Source organism: Orycteropus afer, unplaced genomic scaffold (genome assembly GCF_000298275.1).
Source record: "Orycteropus afer afer isolate SDZICR_OR568_19922 unplaced genomic scaffold, OryAfe1.0 scaffold00844, whole genome shotgun sequence".
Taxonomy (NCBI): Eukaryota; Metazoa; Chordata; class Mammalia; order Tubulidentata; family Orycteropodidae; genus Orycteropus; species Orycteropus afer.
Genome location: NW_006922431.1, coordinates 637,374 through 652,447, shown reverse-complemented (window position 1 = coordinate 652,447; position 15,074 = coordinate 637,374). Strand labels below are relative to the sequence as shown.

At 36.7% G+C, this 15,074-nt stretch overlaps 1 protein-coding gene across 1 annotated transcript; it reads left to right on the top strand.

Annotated features, from left to right (window-relative positions):
* Window positions 1-8,960: 8,960 nt before the first annotated feature.
* Window positions 8,961-9,887, top strand: LOC103212059 (olfactory receptor 4N4C-like). Its single transcript, XM_007958061.1, has one exon. It carries the CDS (start codon window positions 8,961-8,963, stop codon window positions 9,885-9,887), a length of 927 nt encoding a protein of 308 aa, XP_007956252.1.
* The last annotated feature ends 5,187 nt before the right edge of the window (window positions 9,888-15,074 follow it).

The window sequence follows — 15,074 nt, the reverse complement described above, 5'->3', positions numbered from 1 at the left end:
TAACCAGAAGGCTGGTTGTTCAAACCTACTGACCACTCCTCAGAAGGAAGATTGCGCAATCTACTTCCATAGTGATATTGCCTCGGAAACCCAAGGAGTAGTGGCTAGGAGTTGGATCTGACTCGACAGCAGTGAGGCTTTTTTTTTTTTTCCCCAAATAATATATGTTTATTAAAATGTAAAAATATATGATGTGCAATGAATAAAATAAATATCACTGCAGACATTTCTCTCCCCAGATAGGGATTTTCCTTTAACAAGGTTTGTAGAAGTTCCACCCACGCAGCCCATGGGAAGCAAGCCACTTGACCAGTTGTGCTTTGCTCCAGAATAAAAGTAACTATTATTAAATAAATGGAGGGGAGCAGAATATATACAATTCCTCATAAAATCAAATATAACTACTGGATTTTATATCTGGAAGAACTGGCATTCAAATTAAAGGCTACAGTTTTTAATCTGCAACAGAAATCTGGGAATGTTGTTTCCAAGAACTCTTGAAGAAACTACTAGAGATTGAACCAGCCATCCATTTGAAGACTGAGAGAGTAGGACAAAAGGCTGGTGCTAAATGTCAAATATGTTAAACTATAAACCTAAGACTGAAAAAAATGTGGGGGTTCACAAGACAGAGCAGCATGTAAATGTTCAATGCAGTGACAATGCAGAAACTGTAGAGCTGTACTCCATTTCCCTCTGGAGGCACATTAGATGACTTTACTGACTCTTTCAATGAAAGCAAATACATATATTGAATGAAATAGTAAGCATACTTTTAAAAATGCTTTGATGAGATGGTTAAAAAAATGATAGAATAATGAAAAAGCAAATGATATAGAAAATCCAGAAAAATTGATGCAAATGGAAGTCAGCTTTTAATGTGAAGACTTATGTTCCTGTTTCTAAGGCCACAAGTGGTGGTGGTTGTGGTGATAGTGTGGAGATAGATGACGGAGTGCCAAGGCTCACCCACGGTTATGTTCCATAACAAGCTCAAGCTTTCTATATTGATACTGAAAGAAGTCTGATTTGAATCCCTTTTTCCCATTGTGTTCTCTCTCTTTCTTTCTCTCCGTGTGTATTATAAATTCTATATATTTATGTAGAGGTCCATGAAAATTTTTTTTAAAAATATTTAAAACCCTTTAGTTTTAATATGATATGTGTCAGGGTTGACCAATCTGGTACAGTTTTTTCCTCAATATTCTGTTTCTTCATTTCAAGAAGTAAAAATTGAAAGTTTTAAATAATTAGATTTTTCAACCATAATTTTATGACTTCTTCATTTGATAGAGAACAGCAAAAAGAATTTGAAAAGGAAGAAAAAAGTTAGAAGACTTCTAGTACCTGATTTTAAGGCTTGTGATAAGGCTACATTAATCAAAAGAGTGTTGTGTTGATGTAAGGTAAACAAATAGCTCAATGGAACAGAATAGACTGTACAGAAAAGTCTCAAACATACCATAAATGAATTTTTTTGACAAAGTAGCCAATGCAATTGCATGGAAAAAGAGAATATTAAACAAATGATGTTAGAGCAAGTGAATACTCACATAGAAAATAATGAACTGATCACACCCTCATTGATGGATCATAGAACTAAATATAGTAACTAGAAATTTAAGCCTTTGAGAAGAAAATATAGAAGAATATGTTTTCTAATAATCTTGGGATAAGCAAGAATGAACAGTACAATAAGAAGCAGCAATCATAAAAAGCTATAAATTGGGCTTCAAAATTAAAAATTACTGACCCTTAAAATGCATCACTGTAAAATAAAGAAGTCACAAACTGAAAAAGAAATTGTGAGATCTCTCTTCCTTTGACTGTCTCTTTCTCTGTCTGTATCCAAGTGATAAAAATAGGAATCATATTTGAACAGACACTTCAGAAAAGGCATATAACTCAGTAGTAAGTTCATGAAATGATGCTGAACATCCTTAGGCATCAGGGAAAGGCAACTTAAACCCACAGTGAGTTATCATTTCACAGCCCCAACAATTGCTGTTCTGAAAAAGAGTGGCAATACCAAATGTTGGTGAGCCAGTAGAGCAAACTGACTTCCCATACAGTGCTGTTGCGAATTTAAACTGGTTCAACCACTTTGGAAAGTTGAATAGCAGTTTCTTATAAAGTTAAACATACATCTGTTTACCTTATGACCTAGTAACCCCACTTTCAAGTGTTTAACAAAGAGAAATAAAAATAAATATCCACAAAATGATTATAATTAAAATATACCCACTGCTGTCAAGTTGGATCTGACTCATAGCGACCCCCTTCTTGGGTTTCTGAGGCAGTATTACTATGGAAGTAGATTGTCCAACCTTCCTTCCGAGGAGTGGCTGGTGAGTTTGAACGGCCAGCCTTCTGGTTAGCAGCCAAGTGCCTTAGGCACTATGCCACCAGAGCTCCCAAAATGTTTATTTATAGAAAGTTTATTTATAGTCTAAGAGTTGAAGCAATCCAACTGTCCACAAAGGATAACAATGGTAAAAATTTGGATCACATCCATGCTTAAAATTCAGTCATAAAAAGGTACAGCTGCAAGTAATGCAACTGCATTCATGGATCTCACAAACACAATGTTGAGTTAGAAAACAGATATGAAATAATACATGGCATAAGATTCTATTTTTATGAAATCCAAGGAATGGCAAAGCTAATCCATAATGTTAAGAATTAAAGAATGATTGCCCAATATGGTGGTGGTGGTGTTGATAGGGGGAATTGTTGTTGTTGTTGTTGTGTGCCATCAAGTCGGCCCCAACTCATAGCTACCTCTCCTTGGGTTTCTGAGGCAGTATCACTATGGAAGTAGGACTGCCCAACCTTCCTTCTGAGGAGTGGCTGGTGGGTTTGAACCGCCAGCCTTCTGGTTAGCAGTCAAGTGCTTTTAGCCACTATGCTACCAGAACTCCTGATAGGGGGAATAGCAAGGGGCAAAAAACAACTCTGTGGAGTGATGGGAATATTTTATATATTGTTTTGGGTACTCAAATATATCCATTTAACAAAACTTATCAACACTTAGATCTGCACATTTTAATGTATATAAATTATGTTTTCATAAAATAAAGAAAGCATAGGACTGTATAGTCATGTCAGTTTCTAAATATATACAACTTTAAGAAAAACTCAACTATAATATTAGTTTTCTATTGCAAAGTGTAAGGAGTCATGGTGGCACAATGCATAAGGCATATATGACTGCTAACCAGAAAGTTGGCAGTTCAAACCCACAAGCCTGCAGGAAGAAGATGGGGCAATCTACTTCTTTAAAGATTTACCACCTAGGAACCCAAATGAGGGTCACTATGAACCAGAACTGACTCAATGGTTGTGGGTTTTTGGGATTTTTGAAGTGTGGGATAAATGAACATTTGGGGGACTGAAATGGGAGGAGAGCTGTTACACTGCAGGGAATGTAACCAGGCTCACAAAACAAAATGCATATGAACTGTTGAATGTAAAAGAATCTGCTTTGTAAAACTTCACACAAATCACAATAAAAAGTTAAAAAAATAATAAATATGACATCTCTCACTACATGTTATATATATATATATATTTACATTTAGATTTTCGAAACATGAATATATCACCCATTAAGATGTTAAATAAAATTGAAAAAAAGAGTATGTTCAAAGACAAACACCTAATTTCCAACCCTCGTCTCTTCCAGTTGTCCTGATGTTTGTAAATTAGACTACCAACCACCCGGTTAAGCCATGGAAAATCCTGAGTCATTCTTGCATCCTCACTTCTAATATCCAGTCAATCTAACAGTCATACTTGCTATCTCTCCAAAATACACCTCAGGTACAAAATCTCCTTTCAGTTCCTCGTATACTCTCTAGCTTAAGCCACCATCATCTCTTGTGAGTAGCATTTTTAATGCTCCTTTACTGGTCTTTTTTGCTTTCACTCTTGGCCTTCACTCAGTAGCCAGAATAATCCTTAAAATATGTTGAATCTATAAAACATTAAACTATCTTGCCTTCTACTTCCATGGCTCAATTATTTTTCATCTGTTTGACAATATTTAATTGAATAAGAAATAGTTCCTCATCCTTACTTTAGCAGAACATAAACCAAACACACACACACACACACAAAACCAAACCGATTTTCATGGAGTTGATTCTGACTCATGGTATCCCCTGTATTCAGAGTAGAAGTACTCTTGTCAGAGTTTGTAAGCCTGTCACCTTTGGGAAGCATAGCATAGTGCCAGGCCTTTCTTTTGTGGCACCAGTAGCTGGATTTGAACCACCAACCTTTAGGTTGGTATTAAACACTTAACTATCTGAGCCATCTAAGGACGCCTGACAGAGCATAGGAGACATTCCTAAAATGAGTAACATCAAATGCTAAGGTTACAATAGTATCTATTTAGAAGGCCATCACTTCTTGAGGAATTAGTCTGTTTTACAACATGCAGTTTTTCTCCTTTAGGAAGAATTTTTCCAGTGGAGTCTTTGTATCATTTATATTCCCTTTCACTATGTCTTCTTCACCAGAAATATGTTCAATCTAATATATTACCAACTTTATCCTTCCTTTCTTGATATATCAATGACATCTTAGCAGTTAAGTAATTTACTATTGTCTTTTTGAATTGCACTGTAAGGTTTGAACTGACTGCCCTTGACTTTCTACCCCTAAAGATTTAACAAACATGCTTGCCATTCCCTTATTTTTGTCACAGATAGAATGTTGATTTTATAATTCAGAAGTGACATAGTGAACTTTATTTGACATGTATTGGAATATTTATCTGGTCTTCCCTGACTACATCTTGTTTGCATTCTAATAATTCCCACTGAAAGGGTTCTGCTACTTGGAGTGACCTCCAAATTCCCGAAGTACATTCTCCATTGCATCACTACTTGATCATGTATTTTAAAATGTAAGAGACCCCACCTCCACCCCATGAGAAGAGCTATTTAAGAACAAAGGCAAGAGCTAACAGTTACTGTTCTTTCCATCAGAAGGTGGGTACCTGCTGTGAGAGTAGCACTGAGTCCCCAGAGAGGTGAATGTTTTCTCATTCTTGATATTTGTAAGGAACAGAAAGAAGGAAGAAATGGAAACAAATATTGCAGCACATTTACTTCTTAGAAACCAAAGCTCCTTTTAGCAACTCAAGTTGTCACGTTTTAGTTTTGGTTTCATCAGACTTGAATATGCTACTTATTGCTATCATTCTCATCTTTTTGGATCCTCACAGCAACAGTGAGATGGTAAAACAAACAAACAAACAAACAAAAAAACTCAGGGTAAGGAAGACTGAGTGATCTTTCCAAAATCTAAAAGTTAAGAAATTACAGGATCAAGAACTTAAACCCAGATAGCATCAAGCCCAAAGTAGGGCTTTCTCTCTGATATTCATTACTTTGCCTAAATATCATAGCATTTGAGGAGATGTACAGTTGATTAAGTTGCTAATGATTCTGTGTATTTGGAGAATGGCTTGTAGAGCTGTCACCAATATTAGCATCAGTGAAATATATGATGACATTTTAATCTCATCCACATTTTTCAGAACATATAGTGACTAGTAATTCTATATGTGAAATGGTTTACAAACTAGATACTACATTCTAGTAGATATCACATTCTTATTTTGCAAAGTTTGTTGAGCATAATTTTAATAGTAGGATATATTAGTGACAAATTTATTTTAGCATAAGGGTAAATATCTTTTTTTGTTAACATCAGTTAAAAAATTCTCACTGCTGTCGAATAGGTTCCTACTCATAGTGATCCCTCCTTGGGTTTCCGAGGCAGTATCTTTATGGAAGTAGATTGCCCAGTCTTCCTTCCGAGGAGTGGCTGGTGGGTTTGAACCACCAGCCTTCTGGCTAGCAGTCAAATGCCTTAGGTACTACACCACCAGAGCTCAGTTACAAACACAAAATATCTGAGGGAATATGAAATAATTAAAAAGTGATCTCACACTTGGTACATTTTAAGAGAATGTTATTAAAGAAAAGAGACTTAGTACTGAAAGGTGAAATACATGTTTTTAATCTTTATAATAATCCATTAAAGCGAAGAAAATCAGGAAGCAATTATTGTGCTCATTCTTACTTCAAAAGAAAATGATAGTGGATTTTCACAGAATTAATGGGAAAACAAACATAGGATTTGAGAAAAGAGAAATAGAGAAGAATAGTGAACAAAAGATTACAAACTAAAGGAATTTGGAGAAGTCAAAGGAAGAAAGAATATAAGTAAGATAGAGAAATTGCAGGGAAAGCAAGAGGGATAATTTGAGATAAAATTATGGGGGGTAAAAGAGAGCATATAAAATAGAGAAGAGGAAGTCAACTCAAATGTTATAATATAACTTAGGAAATAAGTGTACAAAGATGTAGTGGGAATACTGAGAAAGAAAAAGAAAAATTAAAGCAGGAGGCGTGAGAAATTACTATGAAGACAAATAGAGGAATTAGCTCTGCAGATGGTGATCAAGTCTTGGTCCAACTCTGTAGCAGCAGCCTAGACTACGAGCCTGCAGCACAGTCGCTGTCTTGCACACTCTTCAGCCTCACCAGCATCAGATGAATCTTTGAATCAACTGAAATGGAAAGAAAGGGTGGATGTGATAGCAAGCATTCAGACTTCTGTTTCAACTTCCATTGACAACAGTCCTTTGCTTCATATACAGCAGTTAGAACAGAAAGCATATCTGTGCAGATTTCTGTGCTTTCATGTGTCTCAGGGAATTATTTCCTAAGTACCTAGACTAATATCCATTGAATGAGTATATATCTTCTGTCTCTGGTTATGTGAAGAGCATGATGTGAAAATCACAGATACCACAAAGGTCCACAGAGGAAGTGGGATAAGGGGTCCCAGTGAACCAAAGGTGTTAGGTGGTGATGAGTCTCATCTGCCAGGGAGTCAACAGATTCGAACATACCAATGATCAGGAAGGTGGCACAGGAGCGGACAAGGTTTTGTGCTATTAGAGATAAGGTGGCCATTAGTTGGAGCCAACGCAATGGTACTAACCACCACAACAGTAACAAGGACTCGATAGGAGAACAGAAGTGGATGATAGGAAATAAAGCACAAGGCAGACTATAAAAGCCTACAATCCGTAACCTCAGAGATACTTAAAAATTTTGTGTATTCCTGAAGACTTCTTCAATTTTTCAGTGTGAAATAAGCAACTGTAAGTCTTTGACTTATTTTCTAACAGTAGGTTTTAAGCACAGAAGGAATGATAAATGTTGAGGACAGTGAATGTCAAAATGCAAAAAAGAAAAAATAACTTGAATGGCACCATAGGTAAACTTTTGAACTTGAATTTTAATTAGGAAAGAATGTGTGTGCTTTGTGTGTGTGTTTATGACAAATATGTGCTTATGTGATGTAAGTATCTGTTTTATAACTGCCTCTTTGACTATACACTAATAAATCAATTTTGGGCTTAGATATATAAAAAGCAGGCCTTTTGATGTGTTGAATAGATGTGTCTTACAATGGCGTTGTAAATAGTTCCTTTGAGTTCTTATTTTGGAATTTATTGTTTCTCTTTTCCTTCTTCTTTCTCTTTCATTCTGTCTCTCCTTTCTATTGAAGTCAATGGAGTCACTCCTCTTTTCCTCCTCTGTATTCCATATTCCATGACACTGATTTATAACAACAGTTCATTGTAACTGAAAGCATGTAAAACACTGCATTTTGTTCTGGTGGCATACTGCCTAAGGTATTTGACTGCTAACCAGAAGGTTGGAGCATCAAACCCACCATCCACTCCTCGGAAGGTAGATTGGGTAATCTACTTCTGTAGTGATACAGCCTCAAAATCCCAAGGAGGGGTTGCTATGAGTTAGATCTGATTCTATGGCAGTGAATTTGGTTTTTGGTCAATTAAGGACATTCAAGTTTTAAAAATTTTCCATCTCAGCACAAGACATTTTTGAGCATACATCATCAACATATACATATATAGAGAGATTAATATATGCTTATGTATTTTGTATGTTTAATCATACCATGATTATATATAAACTATAAAACTTTAAAAATAGAACTTAAAAGAATGGGATACAATAATATATGTATAGAAATTCTACTACTGTTCTCATTCCAATAAACCTTCAGGCGCATCCCCAGGGTGAGTACTCCCAAGTTGGAACTGTTGTTGTTATGTGCCATTGAGTCAGACCCGACTCATAGTGACTCCTCCTTGGATTTCTGAGGTGGTATCTCTAGCGGTATCTCTATGGAAGTAGATCTCCCAACCTTCCTTCCGGGGAGTGGCTGGTGTAACTACTGTGCAGATAAGCCTCAGGCTCTGATTTGAGATCAGAGTCCAAGTATTCTTTTTATTTAAACCAGCTTGATGGATTGATGTACTATAGAGATAAAAGGAGATATTTAGAGCAAGCCCAAATTCTGTGGATTTTAATTTTTTTTAGATCAACATTCCTGAGATACAATTTATAAATGGAAATGTACTATTGCTGGGTAGTACAATAAGTATTCACAAATAGACATACACAACCACTACAATAAAGATATGGCACATTTCTGTCACCTTAAAAAGATGCACCATTCCTCTCTGTTGCCAGTTTCCTCCACATTCTAATAAAAACAAGACTACCTCAATAAACGGATTAGTTTTTTCTCACATAGAAAAATTTAATGTCTTAAGTAAATTGGGAACAGTTCCAGATCAGGGTATTGCAGAGTCCCAGATGAGAGAGAACATGTGCGATAAAAAGCATAGAATTGAAGTGGAAGAAGAGAGGTTGGGGGCCAAGGTGTAGGCAACATTGAAATTTGGAAGAGTGAGCATAGAAGAGGTTTTTCAGCCTGTGGGAGAGTAACGGTCTAACATGGATGTGGCATATCCTGCTTTTAGCTTGAGAAGAACTATGGTATAGATGAAAGGGATGGATGTAACCTCTTTGCTCCTTGATGTTTTATAGGCCAAGCAAATGGAGATAAGAAACAGTACAGTGGTGACAGAATTCATTCTTCTTGGTCTGACCCAGTCTCCAGATATTCAGCTTCTGGTCTTTGTGCTGATCTTAATTTTCTATCTCATCATTCTCCCTGGAAATTTCCTCATCATCTTCACCATCAGATCAGACCCTGGTCTCTCAGCCCCCCTCTACTTCTTCCTGGGCAACCTGGCCTTTCTGGATGCATCCTACTCCTTCATTGTGGCTCCCAGAATGCTGGCGGACTTCTTCTCTGAGAAGAAGGTGATCTCCTACAGAGGCTGCATCACTCAGCTCTTTTTCTTGCACTTCCTAGGAGCAGGGGAGATGTTTCTTCTTGTTGTGATGGCCTTTGACCGCTACATCGCCATATGTCGCCCTTTGCACTATTCAACTGTCATGAACCCTAGAGCCTGCTATGCATTATTGTTGGCTTTGTGGTTTGGGGGCTTTGTTCACTCCATCATCCAGGTGGCTCTCATCCTCCGCTTGCCCTTCTGTGGCCGTAACCAGCTGGATAACTTCTTCTGTGATATCCCACAGATCATCAAGCTGGCCTGCACAGACATCTTTATGGTGGAGCTCCTTATGGTCTTCAACAGTGGCTTGCTCACCCTCTTGTGTTTCTTAGGCCTTCTGGTCTCCTATGCCATCATCCTCTGCCATGTGCACAGGTCCTCTTCTGAAGGAAAAAGCAAGGCTCTGTCCACATGCACAACTCACATAATTATTATCTTCCTCATGTTTGGACCTGCCATATTCATCTACACTCGTCCCTTCAGGGCCTTACCAGCTGACAAGGTGGTTTCCTTCTTCCACACAGTGATCTTTCCTTTGATGAATCCTGTGATTTATACCCTTCGCAACCAGGAGGTGAAATCTTCCATGAGGAGGTTATTGAGTAGATATGTAGTCTGCTAAGTGGATTTTATAATGAGAACTCAAGAAAGGAAAATTCCAGATGGAATCATTCATTCATTCAGGAGTTAATAGTTTTTATTGCGTACATCCATTTGTCAGGTATTGTTCTAGGCACCTCACAAATGGGAAGCATTCAGTAACTGTTGTCAAGTCAGGTCTGACTCATAGCGACCCCTCCTTGGGTTTACAAGGTGGTATCTCTATGAAAGTAGATTGCCCAATCTTCCTTCCACAGAGTGCCTTATGGGTTTGAACTGCCAGCCCTCTGGTTAGCAGTCAAATGCCTTAGGGACTATCACACCAGAGCTCCCCAATAAAACTTGTATTTGCTAAATGAATGGATGATTTCCAGATGGAAGGAGTCAACTCAGTGGCAATGGGTTTGGCTTTCAGTTTTTGAAGGCACTCAGTAGAGTTTTATGCATATTGCAAAAAAAGAAGAACCTTGGTAGATTTTTAAAGAATATAAAGAAAATCATACTGATAAGAGTATGCCAAGTATATGTGAGAGATTTAAATGTTAAATTTTATGTGATTCTAAGGGTCAAATCATATGAGGTCTTTAGGTTGAAATAAGGAATTTAATTATATTCTACCTGCAATAAGAATCCATTTTAAGCTTTAAAGTAAGAGAGTGACTCATCTATACTTGATTGTTTTCTCTATGACAAAAGGCAACATATTTAAGATCTGGGCAGAGACCAATAAGCTGTAACATTAGAAGAGAGCTAAATGTCATGGTGGCAGGTATGTTTTGAAAGAAATTATCATTTTTTTCCACTTGAAATTCAGTAGAGGGATAAGAAAGAAAAATAACAGGCTTTATGGGAAAATGTTTGGAAATTATTTCAATTGATTTTGTTTTCTTTTTTTCAGTTTCTTGATTGTTATTAACAGGTTTTCACAAATTTGTTGTGGATGTTAAAGTTTTTCCTAAATTGATTTCACTCTGATTATTATTATGATAATATTTTAGATTACAAAAATCACTCCAGTTATTTTAAACAGAAACTAAAACCAAACCAAACCTACAATGCTTCAACCACTAAGGCTCAATTTTAAACACAATGGGGTTTAATGTGGAAAACTGGTTAATTACAAATTCCTCAAAGGGCAGAAAATCATTTGTTAAGGCTGGCATCCAAAACAATTCCCAGAACCACCTTGTAAAACCTACCAGCCAACTGACCTCATTGCAACAATCCGGAGACTGGGAAACAGAGCTGCTTAGTCAGCTCTTGGCTCAAAGAACACGCCAATTAGAAATGTTCTGGGATCAGGAGAATGATCCAGACTGCCTCTCATGTCATTGCTCTTCTCTCCATTACATTGTTTTCTAAAATCAAGTTTTACATACGTGCATCTGATTGTCAGAATCTGGAGTCCTAGATGCAAAGTCCTAGAAAATCTGTTTACATGTTCATAGCTTCTTTGGAAAACAAAATAAAGGAATGCAAAAAAAAATAATGGTAATGATATATGAGAATGGTTTTAAAATTTGGGACTTGATGATAAGCCAGTCATAAACACTAGAAAATGGAAAGAAAAACAAAGTTATATTTGAAATTGTTATATTTGAAATATATAACATATAATATACAATAAGTTATATTTGAAATATAAAAATTAAAAATATGCACAGGCAAAAGACAAGAGTGCTTAAATTATGCCACTATGTATGAATACACAGTTTCTGCACAGCTATACAGTTTGCATGGCTACTGAATCTCATGTCTTTCCTGGCCCTAGGACTGTAGAAGGGAGCATGTCTCAATAAAAATAAAAGAAAAAAGCTTTAACTAAGAAAGTTGACAGAAATGATAAGATGTTATGCCCCTTAATACAGAAAGAATTTCAACTAGTGAATATGACATAAACATATTTTCAAAGGAAATATAGACAATAAAACACCAATAGTTAATTGATAAAGGAATGAGAAAAAGTCCTATAAATGTTGAGAAAAAAATGCTATCCTCAGAAACTAACCATTGGGAAAAAAAACTTGGATTCTAATTAGCATTTGTAAGATGTTACTAGGAGCTCTGGTAGTGCCTAATGCATTTGACTGCTAAGCAGAAGGCTGGTGGTTCAAACCCACCAGCCACTCCTCGGAAGGAAGGTTGGGCGATCTACTTCCTTAGTGATACTGCCTCGGAAACCCAAGGAGGGGTCGCTATGAGTCAGGGCTCACTCGACGGCACATAACAACAACAACAACAAGAATGTTATTACAGGAGAAAAGAGTTAATCATCTACAGGAGAAAAAGGGACAAAATAAATATTTTATCTTCTCCAAATCATTCAGAGAAGATTTAGCACAGAAATCTTATTATACTGAGTTCCAAAAAGAGATGAGGCATCTTGTACCTTCCACACTTATGGGAAAGTGACTAATCTGGAAGGGGAAGTATAGGAGTAGCTTTGCCATAGATTGAGATCCTTTGTGAGGATAAAGAGAAACAAGGTGAGTTTTTAATGACATGTGGAATCTTTACAAATTGTTGTTGTTGTTGTTAGGTCCCATCAGTTCAGTTTTATTCATAGCCACCCCATGTACAACAGAACCAGTCCTGCACCATGCTCACAATCCTTGCTATGCTTGAGTCCACTGTTCAGTCAGTACCTCAGCCCATTCTGTTGAGGCTCTTCCCATTTTCACTGACCCTATGCTTTACCAAGCATATATCCTTCTCCAGGGAATGGTTCCTTCTGACAACTTGACCAAAGTAGGTGAGACAAAGTCTGGCCATTCTCACTGACAAGAAGCATTCTGGCTGCACTTCTTTCAGGGTAGATTTGTTAGTTTTCTTGGCAGTTCATGGTACTTTGAGTATTCTTGGCCAACACCATAATTCAAGGGCACCTACTCTTCTTTGGTCTTCCTTCTTCAAAGTGACATTTTTGCTCCTTAACAGGTTAAAGAGGTCTTTCGCAGCAGATGTGTCCAGTACAATACCAAGTCTGATTTCTTGCTGCTGCTTCCATGTGTGTTGACTGTGGACCCAAGTAAAATGAAATCTTTGACAACTTCAATCTTTTCTCCATTATAATGATGCTGCTTATTGGTGCAGTTGTGAGGATTTGCATTTTCTTCATATGAAGGTGTGATTAATATTGAAAACTGTACCCTTTGACCTTCATCAGTAAGTGCTTCAAGTCATCTTCATTTTCAGCAAGGATGAATGCAATATCCCCTTGTTCAGTTCCAATAACAGCCTCTTGGTCTATGTACAGCTTCCTCATGAGCCTAATTAGTGTTCTGCAATTCCTGTTCTCAACAATGTTATCTATAATTTGTCATGAACCACAGAGTCAAATATCTTTGCATAGTCAATAAAATGCAAGTAAACATCCTTCTGGTATGCTTTGTTTAGGTCAAGATGCCACCGACATTTAAAACAATAGCATCTCTCATTTTACATCCTATTCTGAATCTAGTTGAATTTCTGACAATTTCTTTTTGATGTACTGCTGTAACCATTTTTGAATTATCTTCAGCAAAACTTTATTTGCATATGATATTAATGATATTGTTTGATAATTTCTGCATTCTATTGGAGCACCTCTCTTTCCTCTCTTTGGAATGGGCAGAAATATGGATCTCTTATGTTGATTAGCCAGGCAGTTTTGTCTTCAAATTTTCTTGGCATATGTGCATGAGCACTTCCAATGTTGCATGTGTTTGTTTAAAGATCTCAACTGGTACTTTGTCAATTTCAGAATGCAGAATTTGGTAAAAATCTTCAGTTTCTTCATCTTCATCATTAGTGGTTGGTGCATAAACTTAAATAATAATCCTATTAACTGGTCTTTCTTGGTGTATGGATATCATCCTATCACTGATGACATTGCACGTCAGAATAGATCTTGATAAGTTCTCTTTGACAATGAATGTGACACCATTCCTCTTCAGTTTGTCATTCCTTGCATTGTAGACCATAGGATCAGATATAATAATGATATACTAAAGCACACATATTCAGTAATCATTCAAGTTACATATGAGAGCGCTGGTTGCATAGTGCCTAAGGCACTTGACTGTTAACCAGAAGCCTGGTGGTTCAAACTCACCAGCCACTCCTCGGAAGGAAGGTTGGACAATCTACTTCCACAGTGATACTGCTTCGGAAAGCCAAGGAGGGGTCACTATGAGTTGGGTCTTATTTGACACACATAACAACAACAACAACATATGTTGAGAAGTAATAAAATAAATAAGAATTAGGCAACACACTCACATTGTATCTGAAGAAATAAGTGTGCCAGCATATGAATGCCATCAGCTTCAAGTGATAAAGTTAAATATTTGTGTCATGTCTTTTTATTGGCTCAGTGGATTGGTGTTTGTCCATAATATGCTATTTTTTCTTCTATCTTTTCTTCTTTTTACAGTTAATCATAGAAACTAAGGACTCATTTATATGAGCAATTTCAACTCATATATCAGCTGATAGTTACTCAACAGTATTAGCAACAGAGATCAGGATTCTGCCATATTCTGGAAACAATTTCCATGAGTTCCAAGCAGAGTATAATTTGGTTGCTCCTAAGACCTCTCTCTTTTTCCAGAGGGGAAGGCATAAGCCAGCTAGAGGTTATTTTTTTTTAGGTAATCTTTTCTCATGTCCTCCAAGGTCTAAGCAGCCTTGGGTGTAAGGTATTTTAGGTTGTCTGGGATTGGTAGATATCCATCTGTGTAACTGTATATACTTTGCCACTTTTGTATGTTTTATATATTTGCTTATTATACTTCAAATGCTAAATTTAAATGAGCAGAATTCTAGTTTTATTTGCACTATAATCCAGAGTTCTTTCTTTATACTCCCCTCCCATTTTTTAGGACATATGGAAACAACCTAGAGGTATTGATTCTCATGATCCTTTAATCAGTTATTTATTGGTGATCAATTTCCTATTACCAGATACTAAGAAACCATTTACTGACCACGCTTCAAAATGTAAAGATTGATTTGAACATTGGAATATATAGAGTATTTATTTATTTAAATTAAATTTTCAATTCAACCATGGGAGTCTAACTATCAAAGGGTGGGGGCACTGCACCAGCCCTGAGGCTTTTATTTTGTTTGATGAGGTAATGTGACTAGATTCTGAGAAAAATAGATTCCTACCAGCATCAGGAATGAATATATGTGAATGAATTATAAGTATTATTCCAGAGTTGCT

What these genes read in the sequence shown, in the direction of transcription:
- LOC103212059 (XM_007958061.1), top strand. Translation starts at nt 8,961, where the DNA reads ATGGAGATAAGAAACAGTACAGTGGTGACAGAATTCATTCTTCTTGGT.